At 34.9% G+C, this 15,585-nt stretch overlaps 1 protein-coding gene across 5 annotated transcripts in view; it reads left to right on the top strand.

The window, feature by feature from the left end:
• Positions 1–15,585, top strand: part of DNAH3 (dynein axonemal heavy chain 3) — a 63,840-nt gene that overhangs the window by 9,640 nt on the left and 38,615 nt on the right. For all 5 annotated transcript variants that reach the window (XM_038186972.2, XM_072023853.1, XM_072023855.1 and 2 more), the window contains 16 exons: positions 194–383; positions 937–1,132; positions 2,123–2,248; positions 3,581–3,776; positions 5,114–5,293; positions 6,021–6,157; positions 6,316–6,421; positions 7,003–7,181; positions 8,470–8,654; positions 9,849–9,972; positions 10,542–10,695; positions 12,339–12,483; positions 12,758–12,969; positions 13,264–13,355; positions 13,786–13,900; positions 14,441–14,557. In XM_038186972.2, the coding sequence (XP_038042900.1) occupies positions 194–383; positions 937–1,132; positions 2,123–2,248; positions 3,581–3,776; positions 5,114–5,293; positions 6,021–6,157; positions 6,316–6,421; positions 7,003–7,181; positions 8,470–8,654; positions 9,849–9,972; positions 10,542–10,695; positions 12,339–12,483; positions 12,758–12,969; positions 13,264–13,355; positions 13,786–13,900; positions 14,441–14,557 (2,454 nt within the window). The remainder of the gene's footprint in view (positions 1–193; positions 384–936; positions 1,133–2,122; positions 2,249–3,580; positions 3,777–5,113; positions 5,294–6,020; positions 6,158–6,315; positions 6,422–7,002; positions 7,182–8,469; positions 8,655–9,848; positions 9,973–10,541; positions 10,696–12,338; positions 12,484–12,757; positions 12,970–13,263; positions 13,356–13,785; positions 13,901–14,440; positions 14,558–15,585) is intronic.

The raw sequence follows: 15,585 nt of genomic DNA, 5'->3' as shown, positions 1-15,585 counted from the left end.
GTAAAAATGTCAGGCATTAACAGTGCTTTAAAAAGAACTGGGAGATAGACATAGCCAAAGTCTGTGATATTCAAGCACCTTTTGATTGCAGAAAAGGTTCAAGTAATAGAAGAGCCAAAAATATTTCTTAGTAATTCATTATTTGTCAGAAACGTCCTACAATAAGTGTAATATTTTATACGTTATTTTGTAGCGGTACTGTTACTACATACATAATGGAGTACAGGAAGACATGCTGGCACCTCAGGATAAGGAAGTAATGAATGTGATTTTAAAACAAATTCCAGCTCATCTTCTTGCTAATCCATACCTGGAGAATTCACTTGTTTGTTTAAAAGAGGAGATTAAGGCAGACTATCTAATCAGCCTCATGAAAGCTATTGGTAAGACTCATAATCTCTTAGCAATTCAGAATATGTAAACACTTACTGCACTTTAAGAGCAAATCTCCATTTTGTTCTTAGTGCCAGTGGAGAGTTCCTTTCGGGTCAGATAATATAGATCAGACTTTTGAATATCATGTTTCCTAGATGCAACGGGTGATTTCTGTTACATTAACATTTCTGTGTTTCACAAATGTTTAAGAAGCTTTCTAAAAATCGTGCTTTAAATGAAGGTATTTCTATCCCCAGTTAACAGACAACGTGTTGAAGCGTTAAGTAGATGTCTTGGTAAGATAGGATGAAAAGCTCTTTCTCCTGTCTCTCTGGTTCTTTTTAGAACCAGAAACAATCCTTGTTTTCTTTTTTTTTGAAAATACTTCATAGTTAAGTTGGTAATTTGATTATTGTGCTGTACTTAAAAAAAAAAAAAAGTACTCCTAAAAACAAGTTTTAAATGTAGAGAACTCCATGAGTTTATAAGCTGTGGAGATACTGTGTTTTCATATGTGGGTATGACGCAATCTCACCAGGATGTATGTATGATTTGTTCTAGTTGATTACATCTTGATGGATCCAGCTGAGAGAGAGAGACTTCTAATTAGAAGTACACCACGCCCTTTTCCCCAGAGAGTTATCCGTGCACCAGTCCCGTGGCACAGCTCTTATGAAGAAGCAAAAAGCTGGAATGAAAATAGTCTATTCACAGTGAATCCACTGATGTACACTTTGCAACAGCTTTGGCTTTCTGAGTAAGAAGTCTTGTTCATAGGATCACAATTAAACTGGGAATGTTCTCATTTAATGGCTCGATTAGAGTGCATCTGCTGACTTGTCTACATATGCTGCTGAGGTTCTGGTGGGGGCAGTAGAAAGAAAATTACAAAACCTGTTCTCTTTTCTGAAGATTTTTTTTTTTCTCAGTCTTCAGCAATCTCAGCCATCTTCACTTGCAGACTGTAAATACAAGTGTGAATGTTGTACATGTCCACAGTGAAGAATGTGGACTTAGTGCTATGAAAAGGTCATCCCCTTTGTTAAAAGATGTTATCCCTAAATTGAGGCCATGCTCAATTAAATAGTAGTTCAGAATTCTCATCTTCATTCCTGAAGTTAACAAAAGAAAAGCATTCACATCTCTTTAAACTGAGTCCCTTTCAAATGTTTGTAGTTGGAAGTTTTACTGGGGACTTTGGAAAACTGAGGCATTTTTTTCTTGTGAAGTTAATATGGTAGTTACTAATCCTTAGCACTGTTTTTTGTTTGTTTGTTTTTGCATTTAAATAACATTTGAAGTAGTTTAAGCTCTTGTTTGTTTCAGACAGTAATATATGCCATGTTGATGAAATTAAAAAAAAAAAAAAAAAAAAAAAAATCTCCTTCTCAGGGTAGCCAGAATAGACAAGCAAGTACTCTGACTGTTTTAGAAAAAAATAACACAATTTGAAATCTGACAAATACAAAATTAAATTTATGAAGCCCTTTACATTTGCTAATAGCAAAAAACAATTAATCAAGCAAAGAAAAAATATTAGAAATGGACTTGCTGGACAACTTAGCAGTGACAAAACATGCATCGATGGAAAATATTATTAGTACATACGGTTCTTCCAACATATAAATATATGTAATACCTACAAGACTTTCTAACTGTATTTCATAATAGTTTTTTGTTTTTATTTGTTTGTTTAATTTTAAACAGAGGTCCTTAATGTATCTCCTGTTTGCTTTACTTTCCATAGATATAGTTATCTAAGGTTTGTCCGCACTGAAGAAATGCTTTGTGGAGACCTACCACTGCTGCCTACAGAATTTGTGGATGTCATTCAAAGACACTGTGTGGAAGCTCGAGAAATTCTTCAGAACAAGTCAGTGCCAACTGTAGTAACAGTAGATAAATAGAGTATTTTAGGGTCTGATTTATGACAAGAACTGCACATTTAAAATTTTGCCCTCTAACATGAGAAACAAATAAATTAATTTGTACATAGAAGTGTTCAAATCCTAACTTCATTAACGTGAGGACATGATTACATTTCGGTTTCCATTTATATGGACTTCAGTTGCAAAATAAAGTTTTTTAGGTATATGTTACAGATCCTCATCTAGGTAAAACAGAGCACAAAATTCTCTCTGACTGCAGCAGCAGACAGCCATTCCCATACAGATCCAGAACCATACTGTTTGAGTGGAATATTCTCTTAGTTTTAAAGGAGACCACCTGCATCCTGAGGCCTTTCTGATACATGAAAGAAGTATTTTCTCTTTGGCTTCATGCTGTTTACAGAGGAGTGTGAAAGGGGAGCTGGCTGTGAATGGATACACTTCCTTTTACGGACTGGTTCTAGCTTCAGTTCACTGAAAATTCTTGTTAAGCCCTGTCCATTTCAAAGGATTTTCAGAAAATATGTTGAATGGCTTATGTCGATACCTAATAAATTCTATCCTATAGATCCCAGAGCCTCTAGAGTTCCTGTTTATTATATTTTAATATTTTTATATTAACTAATATATATATACACACATATTTTAAAAAATAGGGAGAAACTGGAGAGCTTTTTTAAACAGATCTTAGACTAAGATGATGCTAGTCCCAACAAAAAGGCTGCCAAAGCAAAGGGATCAATAAACTATAGGGAAAAACATCTGGATCCTGAAAGAGCTTTTGGAACTAACTGCAAGAGTGCTTGCACAAGAGCAAATGGGAATAAACTGACTACACGTACAGACAGATTGGAAATAAGAACCATGAGAGGAAGGGAGGCTAAATCAGCCATTCATCTACAGAACTTGTGACAAGAAACCCAACTTTTTTCATTATGGAAATAAATTAATATAAGAAAGAAATTCTATGAGGTAATAGCCCATGACAGTAGGGGGCATTATTCTGCCACTTGTTATCTTTTCCAGTCTCAAGGTTCCCACTTAATGGTAATCATTTGTCATTACTGTTTCATCTATTCATATTCATTTAAACTAATACTAGGGGCCCATGAAAACAAGTACCCTTAACTTAAAAAATTATGTTTTCTCCAAGTTCTGGTAGATACAGTTTTAGTATGACATCTAGTTAACAGTTCTTTGGTTGCTTTTCGGATTTTGATCATTCTTTGGGTAATTTCTGAGCTTAGAATTCATTGCAAGGAGCAAGGTAAGACTAACAAGCTTTTAAAAACTTTGTATGTATTGCTTTCTTTCAGGTGGATCCCAACTTGTGCATCTATCTTTCTTGATGAGAAAAGGAAATGGATCCATTTTGCTCCTCAAAATGACTATGACTCACCTCAGCGAATTGAAAGCTATTTTAGTTCAGTGGCAACTCTAATGTCATTACAACTACGTGGGATGGTTGTTAACTCCTTGGAAGATCTTCTTGCATTTTTTATGATCTACAAGGTATATGCTGTGAGGTGTATCTATGCATATAGTTTTCAGTGTTACATAGAGACAATAATTCATACAGCTATAAAATGTAATGCTCTTTGAAGGCTAAAATATTCTAGATCTTGCCTTAATAAAATATGTCTGCACCCTTCAAACTATTCTGCCTACTAAGTGGATTTTTTTGAGTGGTCAAGAACTGCTTACTCAAATAATCCTTTTGCAGGCCAAAGCTTATAATTAGCAGTTGTAAGGGTTTACAACTGTCTTGAATGGAAGTAGATTTCTTAATATTAATTTTCAGTTTTATCTGTTTTGGCCTTAACCTGGCAAAACACTGAAGTATTTTGTTCTGAAAGCACACAAATATTCCTTGAAGTAAAAAGTGTGCATAGTCATACCCGTAATCCTTTGCAGAGATAATTTATGTATGTGGTGTCCCCATCTATGCCAGATGAGTGCCCTGTATTATTTCAAGTAACGCATTCAATTGTGAAAATAAACACTAGATTGTTAAAGTTTTAATCACTGGTTGCTTCTTAGTGGACATGAGTTCTTTAAGTTTCAGATCACACAGGATCTACCATGGCAAGACAACATGAAACCTATTTAAACAGAATGAATGTGTCTGGCATTGCAGCCAGAGGATCACACATACAATCATAAAATCATAGGGTTGTTTGGGTTGGAAGGGGCCTTAAAGATAATCTAATTCCAATGCCCCTGCCATGGGCAGGGACACCTACAACTAGACCAGGTTGCTCAAAGCCCTATCCAACCTGACAACGTGGTACACTATGTCGTCAAATTTACGATAGACCTCACCTTGCATCTGGATGATGGTGCTGCTGCTGCTGCTTTTTTGTTTGTTTGAAATCATTATAGCATCTACATTATGAGCCTAGTCATGGATTAGGACTCAGTTACTGTAAAAGTAATTTGGGGGTAGTATAGTTCTTTTTAACCATACAAGACAATTAAAACAAACAAAAGCAAAACAACAACAAGGTCTTGTATTTGATACTGGATTTTAGTTCTGATAGCATTATAGATTTTTTTTTCTTTGAGTTTTGGTTCTGCATGATAATTAGTGCTTTACTTCTGTTAGTTCAGTAAAAACTGAGGCAATTAGGCTTAGATCCAGTTTCCTAATTCCAGATCTTATAGACTCATTTAAGAGTTGGCCCTTCAAAATTTTATATATTGGAGCATCAGTGTTATGAACAAGAATCGCAGAAGAAAATCCCGTTGATGCTGTACAGTTAAAAGTGGGGGGAATGTGAATATTTTTTAATTATTATATTTATAGAAAGTTTATTTAACATGTCCAATTTTAATTCTTTTTCCCTAAGGATGGGAGTGATTTTACAGAACCATATCAAGACATGAAGTTCTTTGTACCTCAAATGCTAATAGTCAAACTCAATGTGGAAGAACCCAAGATTGTCTTTGAGCCATCTTTGAAAGAATGTTGGGATTTGATCAGTCATTGCTTCAGGGAGATCCTACGAAGCGCAGAGGAACTTCCAAAGGTACTAGATAAATTAAAGCTGCGTGCAAAATACAATGTGAATAAAAATTGTCTGTGATATAAAAATGAGGCAGAAAACTGCCATATACAGCATAAAGATGTGGGTCACATATCAGGAACCATGTGAAATTTTGTGATTATAGAAGATAGCATAGGAATTGTTATTTTTCTGATTCAAGATTTAAAGTCCAGGTCTGATTTTTTTTCAGTGTGTGTGTGTGTATAGTTTTCACAAACAAACTGCATATGTAACTAAGTGAAAATTTGTTCGGAGATTATTACTACCTTTGTTGCTACAGTTTTTCTTATAGTTTGTGGGTTTTGTTTGTTTGTTTGTTTGTTTTTTCCTACAATAGAAATACTTTGTCTACTTGGATGAGTTGTGTTTGTTCCATTGTGCAGCACCCATTGGGATACTTAAATGTTTCTACTTAAAATGTGAGGAACAGCCCACTTACGTACAAACATGGGGTCCAAGAGAGGTTATCGGTCCTTTAGTTGAATACCTATCTTGGCACTTTTAATGTAAATATCAGTGCCTCTGTATAGATTTTTTGCGTATATGTACTGGCTTAAGCATTCAAAGTGTTTAAACTCCATAGAATTGAAGGCCCAGGCTTGTGTTTACTAAATTATACATTTTTTGAAGTGGATGGTGAATGGGTAATACAGTATCTTATTTCCTCTGTTGTACATGCTATCACATTATTTGCAATGATTTCCTTCAGGTAGAAAAAATTCTCTTTCCACAATTAAAAAGAGATGATCTCACTCTCCGTACGGTCAAACCAGATGAATTGTTGTTTTCAGATTATGTGAACAAGCTTGAAATGATCTTTGAGAGCAACATACTTGGTCCACAGAAGTAAGTTTTTTCTGTTGGCTCTGTTGCCCATCCAAGTCCTCAGATTCATAACATTATCTCTTCAGCTCAAACATTAAACAGTTTGAGCTGATTTGTTTCTTATTATAGAGAATCTTCACATTGGGATCTTGTGTTTGTTTTTGTGATCTGTATTTAAGGTATTTAAACGTGTACAAGAAATACAGCAATCTTTTGAACAACAATGCACAGCAAGATGTTACAGATTTCTTGAAAGAAGATCATTCTTTAAGAGCTTTGGCAGAGGTAAGATGTAACTGACAACTGCTTACATGTTCATCCAGCAGCTAACACATCACGATTGACTTTGTAGTATATTGCTGTTCTAAAGAATTTCCATTTGAATGGCTATGTTTGCACTTGGGAACACTAGGGAATCCATTGCACTTTACATAGCCCCTTACTGTAAGGCTGCAGTAGCAGTGGAGAAGGAGGTTTCTCTATGGCCTTCTTCTGTGGGTTTTGTTGGGTGAAATAGCCAGTGGAAGACTGCCCAGAGTATTTGGTGAATCTGAATCTTACCGGTCTTTTGATTGTCTTGTCCTTAGCCCTGTCTACTTTGTTTGCTGTATTCCTGAGCTAGCTTCTGGCTGAATACTTCTTTAAGCAACTTATGGTGTTTCTTAATATGGCATTTTATGATGCAAGGCTTTCAGCCCTGAAATCTGTTGGCAATAACTGAGCTCTGAAAATAAATAAAAAGAAAAAAAATGTTGTCCCTTCTTCTGCTTGGAATATATTATCCACTTGCTGGATGGGAAGTAATTAGTTGTTTCATCTATAAAGTTTAAGGAAAAACATCAGATTTTTTTCTTTTCCATTTGTAGAAGATTGACAGCTTAACAAAACTGAAAAGAGAGATTATGTCTATGCATGTCACTGTCCCCCTGGCCATGTTCTGTCTGGATGCTGTACAACTGAATGAGGAACTTTGCATTCGGACTCAAAATCTTAAGGATAGATTAACTGAATTTGAGGTGATGGAAAACAGAGAGTCAAATAAAAGGTACATGTTGTTGTCATGCATGATTGTTGCTGTCTGCATGGACTAATATTGTATATCTGTGTCTGAGATAACTTTATTCATCTACAGGCTTTTCTACCAGTGTTGGCCAGACACATGTAAGGAAACCAAACCAGTATTTAAAATCAACAGATATAGAAATACTTGTAAATAAACACATAACTTAGTCTGTATAGGGTGTACTTAAAGTTTAGACTGAAAATAGGGTGTTGTTCTTTCCTCCTTGACTGAAATCCAAAGATTTGAGTTGAGGTCCTTGCTTTCCCTGCTGGCGTCCAGCTAAAGCAACATGAAGAATGTACTATGGAGCTAAATTTTTGGTTTGTCTCTGATTTATTTATTTATTTTGTTAGGGAAGTACTAGTTCTGATTTCATATCATGGAAATTTTAAGTAAAAAATAAAAGAACAAAACTAAGGCTATAATTTGGCTCCAGTGTAATGGGATAATCATGGCTCTGTAAATTAAAAGCAAACAAACAAAAAACACAGTGGCACATAATTAATTCTTTCACAGTGAATGGAAAGAACAATAACCATTGTAAAAAGAAAAAAAAAGAGGGGGGGAAATTCAACTCACTTGTCTGCAAAGCACCTCCAAGTGGAGATGAACTGCTCTTTAGCAGCGCCTCTGGGCGCTTACTGGGGAGGGAATCTAGGCAACAAGCTTATGCTCAACACCTAAGATTTTGAATGCTTGTGCTGGTTTAAATCAACCTATTTGTGTGTGGTTGCTGTTCACATGCCTGCTGTCTGTACAGATGTTTACAGTACTGAGCTGGAATCTGGAACAAGAAATTTTATCATTTTAATGAAGAAGTAAAATACTGTTTTTTCCATGCGCAAAATAAATAAATAAATGTGATTCTTTAATAATTTTCCTCTTTATAACTGTGTTTCATCCCATGCACTTAATTTTATTTTTGTGGGGTGATAGTGAGCTCTTGCTTACTGTATTCAAACATTGCTTTCTGCAGCAAGTCAGATCTTGAAAGAGGAAATTCTAAGCCTATGGGAAGTAAACTGTTAATATTCTGTTAATTGTAATTTGGAACCAGTGTAGTGATTGCTTTATTATATACCAGTTCTTGTAAACATAGTTGAACAATAGAAATTATTGTACAGAGTGAAATATCATCCTTTATAAATGCATATCTGCTGTGTGTATTCATCTGAACACTTGCTGTTTAAAAGACAAACTTCATTAATAATATCTTGCATCCTACTTCATTTATGATCCCAGTGATGTGTCTGTTTACTTTTTGTTGCAGAATTTGTGATGAATATAACGTAATTGCAAAGAGATTGAATGAGCTGCCTCTGAACACTGAGGAACTAGTAGAATTTGATGCATTCTTAAAGAAATCCAGTAAAGTTACTGCATCTAAACTGAGACAGGAGGTCTCTGAAGCAGCACGCAGACTGGAATTCCTCATGGACTATGCTGATCTTACTAGTATGTCTCAATTACAGATTATGAAAGTCTCCACATGGAAGTATTTATATATAGATACCAGGATAGATGTTGCATCTTCTAGAATGCTGATGAAAGACTGTGTACTGAGAACACTTTGAAACATTTTCATAGAATAAGCAGTGATTCAACCAATACTATTTCATGTCATAATAATGAAATCAAGTAGTCTGCCCTGTGTGAAATCAGTAGGCTGTCCTTTGTGAAAGATATTTCTGCCTACTCTATCCACTGCTGCAGGGATTTTGAGGGAAATCATATGGTAGTTTGGAAATGCCCAGCAACAATTTTTCAATATATGGAAGTGTAATTAATTTGTTTTATTGGAATACTAATTTTGGAGTAGGCTAATTATTAGAATGTTTTTGCCAATGTTAAGAAATTCAATCAGCATCTTTACATTTTTTTTTTAGCAGATGTCATATTTCACAAACAATATTTTGAAGAAACTAACACCTGATACATTCTCTCTGTTTTTCTGAAGGATGAAACATACTTTCAGTGCAAGAAATAGAGATGGCTCAATGCCATTCATTGGATTCTAGTGGAATTCCCAAGTGTAATTACTGGTGGAACTAGAAGCAGAATGTATGCTAGTTCCAAGTGATAAAGGTTTAGGCTGAGCAGAGGTTCCATGCAACATTTATTTTGCCAAAGGGTAATGAACTGAGTGTGATGAACAGAGAAATATGAAGATGTAAATGTTGGCTCATTGTAGTTATTATGCTATTGCTGTTGTGAATAATTCAGCATTTACACATTGTGGACTAAATGTTTTAAACGTTACTTTTATCCACCTTGTTTAGATATTTTTATATATATTTAGTTTGGAATGGTCTGTGTCTTTATATAGTTGGACTCAAATATAGTTTAACAGAATACACGTTCTGGAATAGTTGTTCTCACCAATTTCTGTCTACTAAGGTCTTATTCAGAGAATTTTACGCTGTTCACTTGATTTTAGAGTCTAATCTGTTTCAGCAAGCAGTTCTTTTTGCAGTGAAGATAATTTTGTTAGCAGCTTGAAATACATAGCTTCTTGGAAAGCTTATTTCTAACTCACATGTTCCTAAATACAGTTTTAGGTTTTTTACTTACTCTTCACACCAACCATTCTATTAGACCATTGCTATATAGGTATTTTCTTCAAGATATCTAATTTTTTTTTCTTTTTAGGTTATGACATACACCTGAATAGCATGGTTTTCCATTGGCCTAATAAGATTGAGACAATGTTTGATAACAGTAGAGATGAGTTGTATAGCAGGAGGAATCATATAGAGATGGTGTTGCTTGAGAGGTATGGTGTTAGGACATTTTCTTTCGCTGGCTATTTCTAAAGAAAATAAAATATCTGAAAATATCTCATCAGTAAAAGGATATTTCTTTTACCAGTAAAACTTGGAAAGTGGCTGAGAAAGTATGGGAGAAACCTGGTTTGCAGTATTATGGAGATTTCAGAAAAATATGGTTGATCAGGGTAGATTAGAATATTCCTGTACTTAAATAGGTCTTAAAGGAGAAATTAAAGATATTGCTAGAATAGTCCTAATTCTGTCCTGTTATATCGCTTGGCTTGGCATTAAACATTTTCACAATGTTTTCACTCTTCTTTTATTTGCTTTAAGTGGCAAAAGTAGCAAATGTAAGTGAACTGAATTTGAAAATGAACTTTGAATTTTAATGCTGTTTCATGTATACGGTTGATGTAACTAATAACTAATGGGTTTTGACTGGAATCTCTACTTAGTTTACACTAGCACTGAGATCAGTTTTCATTTCACCGTGCTTGTTATAATTCATAAAATAACTGAAACCTGAAAAGGAATGAAACAAAATATCATATTACTTTACCTATCTTTACCTCAGGATTTCTCAGTTTGATGAAACTCTTGAAGGTTATAATAGAGAAGTAGAAAGCTACAAAAAGCGGGATATTATGACCATAGAAGAAATGAAGAACAATGTTGAGAAATTTAAAGAGTTAAATAAGAATCTAAATAATGCAGTAGCAGAGCTTGAGGTTAGTATTTTTGGCAGGTATAAAGTGGGTTACAGTGTGTTGGATGAATGAATGTTTTTTTCCAGGTTCTGGATATATATTGTCAAGCTGGCTTTAAGATTCCCAAATTCACCAAGTGGCCAATATCTTCTTGTCCCCATATACAGTACTAATGCTGAGCTGAAAAGCATATTTTGGGGGGGAAATGTTTAGGGAGTTTTTTAAATTGAAATAGCGAATTTCAGTATTTCTAAACAGTCGGTAATAGCAGGATACTACCCATGAAAAACATTTTTTTCTGGCAGAGCTGACTAGGAGAACAATTAGGGAAGTGGTATTTTCCCTGAATTGTGGTTTGTGCTAGTTGAGCTGCATTTAAGCCTCTTTCATTGTTCTCTAATTAAAAACAAATGCTCTCCAACTGTATGTATCATTTCCAGAAGTTGCCTATAAGCATTAATATAAGTTTTCAGATGTTAGAAGGAAGCTGAACGCTGAGATTCCTAGATTCTGCTCAGGGCTCTTTAACCAATATGCTGTGTCGTTCTTGGCTGAATAGTTGCTTAGCTATGCCTCTGTTGGGAAATGAGAATGGTTACCTTTGAGAGATCTCACAGGTATTGTGAGGCTTACTTAATGTTCTAAATCACAGTGAGATGATGAGATTTCTGCATATATGGAGCCTTAAGAATCAAGCTGTTAATTAAGACCTGCTCAAAAGAGAAAACAGGACCAAATAAATCAGTTTGGGATTTAGATAAATTGCTACAATCCCTATATATCAAGAACCTTGAACTGATTTAAAGGCATCCAGTGTATCTAGTTAGTTTGAGTTAACAGCATTGATAAGTTGTAATGGGTAGAACAGAGTAAGTTATTAAGTTGGTGAAATTTCTTAATATATATTCACAATGAGATTTGTATCCACACAATTTAAATGACACCATGAACAGCTGAGTGAATACATGAAGTTAAAGATTACCTTGAAATATGGATCTTCAAGTTTCTCTGTCTGCAACTCACATAGAATGATTAAAAGTATTACAAAAGTTCTGATGGCATTGTGAAAACAGATGTAGGACTCAATCTGAATCGAGTATTTGCATTTCAAATAGTGTTTGCCACTGATTCCTTTTAGTACCTATGAAATGAAAAAGGCAACACTTTTCTCTAAATCTTTGCACATTCATTTATGCTGTAAGCTCTTTTGAGGGAAGACAATATCTTATATTAAATAGATGCAGCAATTAATATCCTGTTCTCGTTGGAGCCCCCAGATGTTTCTGTAATACAAGCTAAAAACAAATAATCACAAGTGGAAAAAAATCTCGTAAGACTGTGTGACTGGGGAGCTTACATCCAGGTTTCAAAGTGGCTTGGTAGCTTGTGACACTTGGTATCACTGAATGCTATGGTAAATTGTCTATTTTTAAAATAGATATTTAAAATTATTTGAGTAGTAAAAACTACCAACAAATAACTAAGGTAATTTACAAGAACACAGTTACCTTATTTACCTAAAAGCCACAGGCTTAAATCTACAAAACTGGCTGGCTTTGACATGTGAAAAAAAAATCCTATCCAATATTACTTAGTAAAAAATTAAAAAGCAGTAGCAAGAATTTTTGATGGAAATATTTTTTTTATTATTATTATCATTAAAGGCTATAAATAAAGAAGAGGAGTTACTTGAGCGGAATAAGAGTCAATTTCCCTTACTGCAAATTATAATCACAAACAAGCAACCCTTTGAACAACTTTGGTTAACAGCCTATGAATTTCATACCAAGTCTGAGGAATGGATGAATGGTGAGATATTGATGAAATGTGTCATTTTCAGTTAGTTAAGTAGAAGCTGAACAGGTTGCTTAGTTATTGTGATAAAATAATTTTGAAGAGAGAAGCAGTGAAATCAATCAGTGAAATAAAATTGTTGACATGGATTTTGCATAAAGATTTTTTTGTAACATAAATGATTTCCAGTTAAATGAGAGTGACTATAAATACCTGTAAATAAACCACCCTGATAATCCCCTTGTGCTGAATTACTCACTGCATTTTTTTTTTATGTTGCTGTATTCAGGATCTCTCCAGAAACTGAATGCTGATGAAATTACTGAAGAAACTGGAAATATGTGGAGGACTATGTACAAGCTCAGTAAGAGTTTTCCAGATTTGGCTGGGCCTAGACGCTTAGCAGAAAGTACAAAATATAAACTTGATAAGTTTAAACAGCATCTTCCTGTCCTGTCAATTGCCTGCAATCGTGGAATGAAGGATAGACATTGGGAGCAGGTATTTTAACTCTGCTTTAACTGTGGAGGTATCCTACCTCAGAAACTGACAGTTCAATGCAGTACTCCATATATTAGTAATAGTTCTGTATTTCACAGTAAGATCATTCTGTATCCTGTCACTTAATAAAAGCAGTTTTGAAATTTTTAATGGTACAGGCATGAGCTTCTTTGAATTAATGGAAGAAAAGCAAAGTGGGGTGCTGCACTAATACTTTTTAAGCATTTTTTCCTTGCTGTTTACCAAGTCTATTAGAAGCATCCACCTCAATAATAGATTTTTCTTTATTTTCAGATCAGTGAAATTGTAGGATGTGAGATCAAACCCAATGAAACTACTACTCTTCTAAATATGCTGGAATTTGGACTCTCAAAATATATTGATCGGTAAGAAGCTTACTCTATTCTCAGATTTTTTAGATGATCATGGTATCGTATGTAAGATACAAAATTCTAGTTGTTTTTTTTTTTTTGTGTGTGTGTGTTGTTCAGAACTTCCATGTTTTCACAGCTATATCTTATTAAGATAGAGATGGAACTGTCAGATGTCCTTGTGGAACCAAGACAACAAAACCCAGAATCATATTCCCAAACCACTTAATTTCTGCATTTGGAATTTTCTGTCTTTATTTGTCTCCAAATTAATACTAACTTTTCTAACTTGGTGAGCTCAAAAGTGAATAAATATTTCCTGAAATAAGAGTGTGTGTTACTAAGAAGATATCCAAATGAAAGGGAAAGGTAGTCAGCTTTGCTTCACTTCCCTTCTGCTACATTGCAAAAGTATTTCTGAGATACGTGTTTCATTCCAATTTAGGCTGGAACCTATTGGAGCAGCCGCAAGTAAGGAGTATTCTTTAGAGAAATCAATAGAGAAAATGAAATCAGAGTGGGTCAACATGCAGTTCACTCTGGTGAAATACAGGGATACTGTGAGTAAACATGAAATCCATATACACATTGTTGAAATGAATTACTTTGATCCTCAACATCAGTTCAGAAATATTAGAGGGAAGTACTGCTGATACATTGTGGTATCATACCCCAAAGCCTGGGCAAATGTATCCATTACTATTAGTGTGTGGTTAACTTGGAATCTCAACGTATTAATCCTAACAAATCTGTGAGCCTGAGAGCTTCTGCAGTTTTGTATGGAAAAGTGAACAGTGGTGAAATGTTAACTTGCCCAGAAGATATAGGAAATCACATACTGTGCAAAAGATTGTTATAAGTCACTAGCATCTCTGGCTAGCTTCCTATTGACAACATCCATCTCTTGATCTTTTAAACAGAGATGTATGGGAGAGATATCATTTCGTATCTTCAGACATATTGCAGGCTTTGTCAGTGCCTTGCTGCTTTCCTGCCTTCGGGGAGAAGGGGGGGCAGCAGGAAGCTGAATGAGAGTAAGGTTGGAGAGCAGCGAAATAAGCAACTGCTATTTACCTTAGCAAAATATGATGTCTTTACAGAACAACAGCATCCTGTCAGCAGTTGATGACATCCAGCTTTTACTGGATGATCACATTGTTAAGACTCAGACAATGTGTGGCTCTCCCTTCATCAAACCAATTGAAGCTGAATGCCGGGTAAGGAAAAGCTGGTTTCATTGAGCTTCTGTGTTTCTCGTAATATTATTTCTGTAAGTCCTTTCAGGTGTTTTGGCATGATAGGATGTTGTATAGGTTTTAACCATTTCTAAGGAACTCACATTTGTATTTTTCTCTTTGATTAAAGTTTCCAGACAAAGGTATGCAAGGCTTGCTTTAGAGCTAAAGAAAATGTAATTTCTTTGCTAATCTAGTCATTATATGCATTTATTTTTTAGTTCATTGTGTTGGGTGGGTCAGTTAATTTAAACAAATCCTACTGTGTTGTCTAATAAGACACAGGTCTGTCATTTGTTTTTATATTTGTAATCCTCTGGCAATGGCACGATACATAAAGCAGCATGGAGGGGAAAGATTGAACCCACTATATAAAAGGCCTGCAAAATGGCATTTACTCAGTCTGCTGGCTACCTTGTCAAGGTATCTATTCACTGCTGATCAGATAGAAAGTACACAACTAGCATTTCAAAGAGATTTTTTTTTTCCTAGAAAAAAAAATGTGGCTTTACTTCTTCGCTGCTGAAAAACAATCTTGCACAAATTCTTTAAAAGTTTCTAGCTCCTTTGGCATAGATTTTGCAAGTGTGTGTATGTGCTTTGTTGAGGTATAAAGTATCCTTTCATTTGATTGCTAGCTGTAGATATTAGCAGCCAAATCAACTCCTGTAAAGAGAATAACCTTGAAGAAAGCTGGAAGCATGAACTCTATAGTCTCATATTCCTTCAGACCTGAGTTGCAGAATTGTTCATCATAGAATCATTAAGGTTGGAAAAGACCTTCAAGATCATCCGGTCTAATCAATTAGTTTGTAGAGAAACAGATGCAGAATCCATTCCTGAACTGTTGTTAAAAAAGAAGTCATCCATCATACAAGTAATGTTGATAGGACTTGTGGGACTATGATATGAGTTAGTGGTGCATCATCAGTCCCTGAATGTTTAGGCCTTTCTAAAGAGGTTCTTTCCTGTAAGTTTGTAACAATACAGGAGAAACTGTTAGAGTGGTA

This window comes from Anas platyrhynchos, chromosome 15 (assembly GCF_047663525.1).
Source record: "Anas platyrhynchos isolate ZD024472 breed Pekin duck chromosome 15, IASCAAS_PekinDuck_T2T, whole genome shotgun sequence".
Taxonomy (NCBI): Eukaryota; Metazoa; Chordata; class Aves; order Anseriformes; family Anatidae; genus Anas; species Anas platyrhynchos.
The sequence above is the reverse complement of the archived record's forward strand: the minus strand, read 5'-3'. Positions and strand labels throughout refer to the sequence as shown.